The sequence below is a fragment of the Cicer arietinum genome, chromosome 8, assembly GCF_000331145.2.
Source record: "Cicer arietinum cultivar CDC Frontier isolate Library 1 chromosome 8, Cicar.CDCFrontier_v2.0, whole genome shotgun sequence".
NCBI lineage: Eukaryota > Viridiplantae > Streptophyta > Magnoliopsida > Fabales > Fabaceae > Cicer > Cicer arietinum.
Window position 1 is genome coordinate 2593146 of NC_021167.2, and position 9935 is coordinate 2603080.

General features: G+C 33.3%; 1 protein-coding gene across 2 annotated transcripts; it reads right to left on the reverse strand.

Moving 5' to 3' along the window:
- Window positions 1-670: 670 nt before the first annotated feature.
- Window positions 671-9196, reverse strand: LOC101513120 (polycomb group protein VERNALIZATION 2-like). 2 transcript variants are annotated; one of them, XM_004511667.4, is made up of 15 exons: window positions 9050-9196; window positions 8733-8884; window positions 8244-8299; window positions 6956-7020; window positions 6532-6584; window positions 5748-5801; window positions 5608-5667; window positions 4924-4970; window positions 4712-4833; window positions 3604-3880; window positions 2775-2823; window positions 2574-2657; window positions 2183-2262; window positions 1938-2027; window positions 671-1102 (listed from the first exon to the last, which is right to left on the reverse strand). In XM_004511667.4, the coding sequence occupies exons 2-15, from the start codon at window positions 8856-8858 to the stop codon at window positions 979-981; spliced, it is 1287 nt and encodes a 428-aa protein (XP_004511724.1). In that variant the 5' UTR covers window positions 8859-8884; window positions 9050-9196; the 3' UTR covers window positions 671-978. The 2 variants fall into 2 exon arrangements, with proteins under 2 accessions (XP_004511724.1, XP_073220645.1); XM_073364544.1 differs by having other exon boundaries at window positions 6523-6584.
- Between the last annotated feature and the right edge of the window lie 739 nt (window positions 9197-9935).

A 9935-nucleotide genomic window follows, 5' to 3' on the forward strand; every position in this document is an offset into this window, starting at 1 on the left:
TGAACTGAGAAGCATTCAACAATTCACATAATGACAATTTGTATGATCGTTGTCATCCTATCCTATGGCTGAGATCACAAGATGCTTGCCATCATGTGGCTAATAGTTGAGGTATAGGTGAACTATTATGATCCCTCACCTCAAATTCTCTTTGCTTGTCCTCAGATGTTCTAATTTAAAAACCTTTCGCGTTGCTTCGACAAGGGTCAGGTTGGTCCAAGATCGACCTGTTATAATAATGGAATGGATTAAATTGTCTTGAGTCCAACTTATAACAACTTCCTCCGACTTCAATTATAAGCACATTTAATAAAAAATTATCTTTAAATATAAATTATTTTCAAATTATTGGATATATTTATTTTTTCTAGACATATGTATTATTAATTTATATTGAAAGATAACTGTAAAAATTGTACACATTCATTTGTAAAAATTATTTTAAGACAATATACACATTAATTTACACATCAAATTTACTAGCTGTTCTTTTTTTAAATATATGTAAAATATAAAAAGAGACAAAGCGACTATTGTTTTATTTTATTTTTCAAAATTTTCCATTCCTAAATCAAAATAGAATGGACTACATGAAGGAAAAAGAAAATCACCAATAACCGATACATCCTAGTGAAGACGGCAACATTATAAAAATTTAATGACACTAAAATTAAGAGAAAAATTGCATGATGTAATAATTTTTTTTTAAGCATGGTACATATTTAGTACTTTATACAATTTTTATAATTATATAGTGTTAGTGTTACAACTTAGACGGTACATAATTCAGCAAGACATGACCGAAAGACACCTCCCCCCTCCCCCTATATTTTAATCGCATACATTGGAAATATTATTAATGTTATACAATATCAAAAATTAATAATTATGCAAATACGAGAACCTATACTGGAGAAAAATAAAAGGCAGGGAAGCCTATATATTCATGTGGTTGGTTATGGCTGAGTCAGTTGGCCTTCAATTAGTGCCAGTATCTGATCCTCCGTTTCTGATGCTATCTAAGATTATATTGCAGTTGTTCATTGTGCTTGCATCAAGAAGACCATGATTCCAAAGTTTGATCATGAATAATCTCCAACACCTAATATAAGATGAGATATGCAGCACGGGAAAAATTAAAATAAGATGTACACTTCAAGTGGTTTTCATTGATAATTCATATAACAAGACAGTTATCTGAGCATATGCAATGCATTTGGGTTTTCGTTCACTTAAATGATAAAAATGCCATGTTTTCAGGATCAATGCTTGTTTTGAATAATATTATTTAAAGGTTATAATCGATGCTAATAAGTAATAAATGGTTGTTAGTGGCAATCTTTATCGGGAATCAACTAGGTTGACCTTTTGGGTTTTGAATGGAACAATCAACCTCAGTAAAACTAAAGATGTGAAGAAGTAAAGTCAGCATGTCATGCAGTAGCATGATAGCAATAAGTGGTTTTCCCTATTCAAGCAGCTTTTGACCCCAACATGCAGGCATGCAGCTTATATGTTACTATTAAGATTCATGTTACACCTAGAGAGAGGCACAACTTTTCAGAGCAGTCAGCACAAGTTTTAAAGGAGCATTGCCGCATTTCAGAGAAATTTATATGCATCTCTAGAAAAAATCAATTTCAGCTAATCATAGGGATTTGGGTATAGCCCATAAGTATGGATAATGTATGTTCAACTAGAATGAATAATCACAACTCTTCACTTGCTTATTGTTGCTAGGATACAGTATTTCATTAAGTAATTGGTTAGTACTTGGTAGTTAACTGATGAGTCCAGTCTAGAACTCATCACTCTCATACTGCCAAGGACACTGGATCAAGAATTAATTCTTTTGATCTTTCAGCACAGATCCTTATATTAGGGAAACTACAGGAAATTAGAGAAATATTAGTTGAAGATCGGAGCAGAACGAGTACCAAAATAAAGCTCGGGATGAGATCAGTTCTTTTCCATAAAGCTTGGAAAATGCCTCACAAGCCCATGGAACATGACCATCAGCCAGTACCCTACCACAGTAAAAACACAAGAAATCAACAATAATCATGCATATGATACAGAAATTTGAATTATGTATCCTGCAGGAACCAGCAAGTAAACTAGTATTATTAAGAGGTAAAAGAAACAAAAATAAAATATTAATATGGTAGTCATCAGTGGACACCTTTGTTTCCTCATAAAAGAGTTCCAGAGATGCATGAGCTGCTTTTCATCTTTGGAAACATCCACAAAATCATCAAGCATCTGAAACATTTCAGTTCCACATTGTAGAAAGCTGAGTAATGTAAATTGGTTGCGCTTTAAATATCCAATAGTAAACTGCATGAGATCTTAAGGAATAACTAGAACAGAAAGGGACCAAAAAGAACAGGGAACTTCAAGAAGCAGCATAATTTCAGCAAATTGTAGTTAAGGGTTGAAGAGCTATAACATATGTAATTGTGTTCTTGTTCATTCTACAACATGCGCCCAGCCCAGAGGTCACGATCTACATGCATCATTTTGAAATATGCAAAAGAGGGAAGACAAGAATTTGAATGATATGATAAGCTTACCCTTCTATCTTCGAGGTTAGCAACGCCGTCATCAAGTTCATCTTCACTATCACGGTCTGATAACACTTGTTCCAGTGCCATGGGCTTCAATTAACACACGACAAAATAAGAGATGGACTTAAAAACAAATTAAATATACCATCTTATTAATCCATATATTAAGTGAATAAAAAAAATCAGAGATATAAGAGAATTAATCACCTGAACTCTATGTGAGTGAAAAAACTGCCTCTTCTGCAGGAGGATACGACTGAAGAAACAATTTTGAAAATAATGAATCAAAATGCTTATATCAAGATTTCATAAGATGAAAAAAATGATGGGCACGAGTCAATCCTCTCAAACTGATAATATTTCATGGTGATTACTAATAATAAATAAAAACATATATCTGATGATGCAACAGTAAGAAATTTCAATCACAGAACACAGCTGACAGAAATACAATACAAGAATTGTATAACTCAAACAGGCATTCAGTTTTGTATTATTTTATATTATATACAAATATCAAACATGTATTTAGTATTTAAATCAATACAACTTGATGTTTAAAAAAATACTACATCTATCAGCAACTACACACGTACCCATATGCATGTGATATAGAAACCAAGGTTTAAAAAACTATACTGAATCGGCCGGTTCAGCCAGTTGAACCGGGAACCAGCAAATTCTTCGGTTGGTTCAATCCCATTTGAACCAGTCTAATGGAACCGGATTATCCGCGGATGGTTTCAACTGGTTTATATTTTTTGCTTTCTTTTTAATATTTACTTAATAGCCATCTGGGGTTGAACTGATTTTTCGCGGTTCGATCTCCAGTCCGATTTTTAAAATACTGATCGAAACTAGTTACTTATATTTCATTAAACAGCTAAGCAACAACAGAAATAAATTAAATAAAAGGGAATTTAAAATATAGTCAAGTATGATAAATTCATTTAAAAATTTAAAACTGAAGTTAAGTTTATATCTTCAAAAATACAAGAAAAGAAATAGCAAGACTTTGTGAACATAGTCAACATACTTTCTTGAGTCTGAACGGTCTGTATTTAACTTCTTTGCTTTGGTAGGCTGAGCAGGATCACTTTTATATATTGATTTGCTACATTCAGGGTCCCCAGAAATTTGGGGCATGGCAATTGAAACACCTGGAATGTTAAAACTAGATTCTACATGTTCCTGATAGTCCATGGCACTAGGATGATCAGGACCAAATTTTACCCCACCATTTCCTTCATGCGGCAAATTCTTCTCACTATGAGATGCTCTAGACATATTCTCCCCTTTGCAGGACAGGATATCTAAAAATAAAATTAGAAATTCAGTCAATCTCATAAAGAACTTATGGGAATTGAATTGTATAGACATGACTCTTAATTAACAAACTTGGAAAAAAAAATAGTAGGTATTTCTCCCTCACTTGTATACTACAGTAAAAGAATTACATCAACTAGCACCGTTTTTATTTTATTTTGAAAGGGAGATAAGAAAGATGTTTTTCATTGTGTACTGTAGATAATACCTACGGGCACGAGACAACTCTCTCTAAGGAACTCAACAAAATAGCCCCAAAACTTCAGAAGGGGTGCCTCCTCACAAAGGGGGTCGCAGTGATTAGGCCCGGGTCACTGTTTACCAAAAACACAGGTCTCTGCAAAGTCGTAAGACCATGCATGGGGGCTGACGCCTGCCCAGTGCCAGAAGGTTAAGGAAGTTGGTGACCTGATCACAAGGAAGCCAGCGACCGGTAGACAACTTTTTGCATCTTAATAGAAAGATTGTATGAAGGTATGGAGTTAATCCAGCCAGCTCACACATACCCCTACACAACCAAACCCTCATACCAAACTATTTCTTCTGTAAAAAATCCACCAACAGACTACACACAGCATTTTCCACTTGGTTTTCTTACTGGTTAGAACCAAAATTTATTTCATCTAGTACTCTTCTTTCTTCAATAATTTATTACAGACCACAAAGTCTATTCTAAAAGTATGCTTCCAAAGATAAATCTCAAGGCATTGTATCTTGCCAAATTTTGTGCGCTTTAGGCCCCAAAAAAAGGCCATTAAAATTGTCTCGAAAATTGTTTCTAATTCTACAAATGGCATGCATCAAAATACAAATGATACCTTCGTCTTTCTGTAGAATCCCATTCTGTGTGGCTTCTGGAGAGTCCAACTTCAGGAACTTTACATTGGCATGCTTCGCATTTTGAACAGAGTTTTTTGGTCTACGTTTCCGAGCTTTTGAACTGTACAGTTTGTTAAATATATTAAAGACAAAAATCTCAAAATTATAGAAACTGATCAGTAACTGCTTTAACTAGATATACAGAACCAACCAGAAGAAGAAGGTTTGTGATTGTGGAACGACTCCATCAGCAACATTCTGCATAGATATAGATAGGTCACACGTATCAACAAATTAAAAAATCAACAAAAACAAATCATGCATTTAAAATAAAGAATCCAATCAAGTATTTGTTCAAATAGGAAATTCCCATCATTCAGTATCAGTAACAGGACCGGCACATTTGAGCCACATGTTCTGTTGAATGTCTCTAGGCATGACAGGTTAATGCTAGGTCAACTTGAAACCTGAATGCTCTCTTCGACCTTTTCCCAACACAAATAGGAATACATTGGGCAACTGACACATTTTGCAGCAGCAAAAAAAAAATGAATTAGATAAATATGATCTGCATCAGATTTTGGCATGAGATATAGATCCCATATTAAGGTCAGCGTCACTGCCCTATGGCATTGCAAAAATATACCACATAAAGATGTTCCTTAAATATAGGGTGAGAGAATATCTCAGGTACCGCCTTATGAGGAAAACACAATGTACTGTTAGGCTAGATCTTATAATTTTTTTTAATAATATCAATGACTTACTTCTGAATGTAAACAACAGTAACTTAATACAATTTACAATCCCTATGCAAAATAATAAATTCGCCAACTTTACAATCGCTAAGAAAAATAATTCATTCACCACAAATTCTAATTAAGAAGGTTCTGACCTCTGATCTTAATATGTCAATTTTTACAGAGACATTCACTGCTTGGTAATCATCGGTAACCTAAAAAATAGAACTAGTTTAAAAACCATTCAGAAATAATCAAATATTAAAAAGTTGACTTTATAGGTACAGCTGCAAACCCAGAACTCAAAGTTGAATAGATCATGTGATGAACAAAGATGAAGTCGCAAACCCTGCACAAATTAATCTTGGTTGATAAACTTGTCAAATAAAACGGAGAATGAAACTGGCTATTGATTAGGAAAACATGTGAAACTTAATAGGCAAATTCATATAGCTCTGTAGTAAAAAACTGAACAGAGAAATAGACAAAAGGAAGAGTGTCATGCAAGTCGTCATCAATTGGTCTTGTTAAATTATAGCACAAATTAGGAAACTAATTTTTGAACATAAGATGAGCAGATTAAGATGTACAAAATGTACTGTAATTTCTGTACCCAAACAACATTACCACCATAAAATATTATTAGGTGCATGTTTGACTTCACTTCTATGAGAGGTAAAATTGATTTTAGAAACATAAAATTGATTATGAATCTCTGCTCATTATTTGACATGTTTGGGTGTTCTCGAGTATAACTTTGTATGCCTCCAAAATAGATTCTAACTTGAAGCTGGAAAATAAACACTTTTAGTTCAACTCACTTTTAACCAAAAGCAAAATTACAAAACCAATTTATTCAAAATTAATTATCGTCGTTGTAGAACCAAACACAAACTAAATAGACTCTGTCATTCAAACAAGAGAATGAGTACATAAACTGAAATTCAATACTTTTCCATGGAAAAGAGTTTTAGACATTTTCTCTTAACTTCTAGCAAAGAAAAAAAGGACACAGCCTCCCTAATTATTAAATTATGAATTAGACAAGCAATTACTGCAGTACCACTCACAGCATATACCTTAAAGCTTGCACACTGCATCAAGCAAAATGGACAAGAAAAGTCTTCAGTCACTACATTTGGAAGGAGACAAGAAAGGTATCAGTGCTGTCAAAATCATGTTTTTAAGTAAAATAAATTGTCATGTCTCACAAGAAAAGAGAATAACATGACAGAACACCAAAAACAAATAAAAAAGAGCAATAAAAATGTCAGCTCAAGAGAGTCGCGTTTTCAAAATCTTATTTTGTCCAAATTAAGGTAGATTCAGTTCTGCACTCGAAAACTATCTTCCATAAGCATCTCCGAAAGGAAGTTGGAATCAGTGAATAAAAAGATTGGCAAAATGTTGACTAGTTTGATTGCTCTAAAAAATGCACTTATGCTAGGAAGACAGTAATAAATAAAACGTTGAACATCGTGATAATTTGATACTATGATGTACCTTCAGTCTTTCGAAGCATGTTGTAACAGTCCCTATAGTTGAAAATCACAATTCCTGCTCGCAACCTTTAATGTAGAAAGCCACCAAACATTTGCCACCCAATAAGGTAAAAAAGAAATACAATCAACAAGAAACACAAGGATAAAGCATAGCAGAGCAACTCCTTTTGTTAATTGTTATTCAGGCAAACATGCAAGAGTTATACCTCCTGAATGTAAATTTCACAAAAAGACATGAATGCAGTTTACTTAAACTAGGAATCCGTCCACCCGCCAGAAATATTGAAATATTTAACAAATTACCCAGGGTCTTTCTGGAAATTTTTTTTGTCTACTTTTGATGTTGGCTTAGTGTTTGCCTATAAGAAATACAATTTCTAATACAAATACAGGGTTAACTTAAGTCAACAGTTGCATACTAATCAATGGAGAATGACGTAGAAGGCACCAGAAGGAGCAACTAAGGCAGGAACCACAAGCGACCAGCACCTCTCATTGGTTAAGGAGCTGACCCCTCAGTGAAGTGCATGCATTTGGTACCTTAGGCTTGCCCTTCCCAGGTCAAGTAATGCATGTCATAAGCGCCATAATGATAACTGTAAAAATTCCTACAAAAATAACAGCCTAGATTTCTAATTGTGATACTAATAGGGGTAAAATAGACATCATGTTAAAGAATTACTTGATTCTGTCTTTGGGACTAGGGACAAAATGCAACAAGCTGTCTAGAGGTTTGCAAATTGACCATCTTATTATTTTAATTTTACCATGAATACCATGCTTGAGTTGTTAGTTTACGTAAAAAAATGAAAGCCAAATAGCCAAACAATTTACTGTTTTATCCTTTTACTAATGTTAACACCTTTCTTTAGTGAGGCATATGCTTTTCCGAGCCTGTTGCTTCAACATTTTAATCTATAGTTCCTTAATGAAGCAATGCATGCAGCATAAGATAGATATCTAAAATGGTGAATCTTTATTTCATATGCAAAGGGGCTAGTTTCTCTTTTGAACTAATGAATTATTTAATTAATTACTTTTCTTTTGTTGCTTTTGTTTTACTGACAGAAGGGACTCCCAATCCTCACAAATGAAATTCCTGTTTTACTAACTGGTTTCTCCTTTAACCCAAAATTCCAAATAATTAACGTCCAGCAGCAAATAATGTTGAATCAACAAATTAGCAGTAAAGAAGTGGTATAAATAGTAGTATAACTCAACAAATGGAACGATGAAACTAAAAATAAATGAAATAATACATGTACATAGTAGTTGGAAGCAATATTTACCTCCTTTTCCGTCTTGCTTTTATTTTATAGCGCAAACATCTCCTAAGAAAAGTAGGCTGCAAGAGAAATGAATTCCAAGTAGTATCAGTCAATAGACTTTTTATTAAAAGAATATAGCAGTAACAAATTTTGGCATCCATGTTAATTTTCATTTTTAAGAGCAACATTCAACAAAAACATAAAGTTTAACTATCAGAAAAATCAGCCAACAATATCTAATTTTGGAATTCAGTTCGATTCATAGCAACCTCGCCTCACCAAAATTGCTAAATCCGTTAAGTAAACTCTCTAATTTTCAGTATTTGAAGTACCATAACTAGAAGAAAAAAAATAACACAGAAACAATAAATGGTTTTTATGGTACTTAATAAAAACTTAAATACTGATTAGGAAATAATAAGAATAGGAAAGTAAAATTAAGATTTGATTAGTCTCAACTGGACATAGCAGAAAATCAATAAATTAAGAAAAAAATGCAACTATATTTACATTATGAAGAGAACGACGGTAGAGAATATTGTAGAATTCAACAGGCTTGCAATAAACCAAAAGACTCTCATCAGCTGCAATTTCTTCTTCGCCGGAATGATGCACCGGAGAATTTCGCCGGCACATTTTGTATGTTTCTGAAAAATTTCAACCTACAACACAAAACAAAATCAAACTTAAACACACATTGTTGCACACGCAAGCGCAGTTACTATTTCAAAAAAGCTTAGGTCAAACGAAACGCAACGTTTATCACAAAAGTTATTGCAGCTGAAAACAAAGTAATTGATGAGAGAGAGAGCGAGAGAGAAGCTTACGAAGCTGAGAGAGAGAGAGAGAGAGAGAGAGAGAGAGAGAGAGAGAGAGAGAGAGATCTTCGTCGCCGATAAGGAGATCTGGCGGAGAAGGGATGAGCCTAACACCGTCAACCCAGTCCATCACAGAAGCTATCAATTGGGCTCCAAAAAGAATGGCCCATCTTAATTCATAGCCCAATAATTAAGATTTTAGTATTGAAAAATGGGGCTTGTTACGTACACCCCTCTATTTTACTTCCTTCATTCATATTGACTGCGTAATTCAAACATATGACTTTAATTGAAGATTGATTTTTTGGTTACAAGGACGGAAAATCACCGTATGATACAAACTATATATCTAAATATAAGTTTCATTTAAAATAAAATAAAAAACTCTTAATATAATTTTGTTTTCAAATAAAATTATAAGAAAAAACATAACTATTAGTCACTGACAAAAATAAATTGGGATACATACTTTAGTCCCTAAACCAGAACTCTTTCTTTACTCCTCTAGATCAACTTTGAGTAGTAAAAACGTAATCAAACCTTTGCAACCAAATCAACAAACTATTTTACCTTAAAATAATAACACTTAAATAATAACATGTGATTTTACACCAAAATTTTAACTAGGTGCAATATTAGGTGATATGGAAATAAAGATTTGTGATTTAAAATTACTTATCGTGTTTGAACTAATCATGTTAATATGTTCCTTTAACGAGGTAAAAGAAACCAACAAGGAGGAGGAAAAAAATGATTAAAGGAGTTGGCAATTTTAGAATTCGTTAATGGGACTAAAATGTTTAAATATAAATATATTTTCGTTACATAGACCGGTTTGTCCTTTAGTTCCTTTAATGTATGATATGATTAATATTATGACATGTGAGATAACAAA

What these genes read in the sequence shown, in the direction of transcription:
- LOC101513120 (XM_073364544.1), bottom strand. Translation starts at nt 8,858, where the DNA reads ATGTGCCGGCGAAATTCTCCGGTGCATCATTCCGGCGAAGAAGAAATT. An exon ending in CAAGCTTTAAGGTATATGCT is followed by an intron (nt 5,802 to 6,522) that starts GTGAGTGGTACT and finishes TAATTTGTGCAG; the next exon opens with GGTTTGCGACTTCATCTTTG. An exon ending in TCATCCCGAGCTTTATTTTG is followed by an intron (nt 1,103 to 1,937) that starts GTACTCGTTCTG and finishes ATCTTATATTAG; the next exon opens with GTGTTGGAGATTATTCATGA.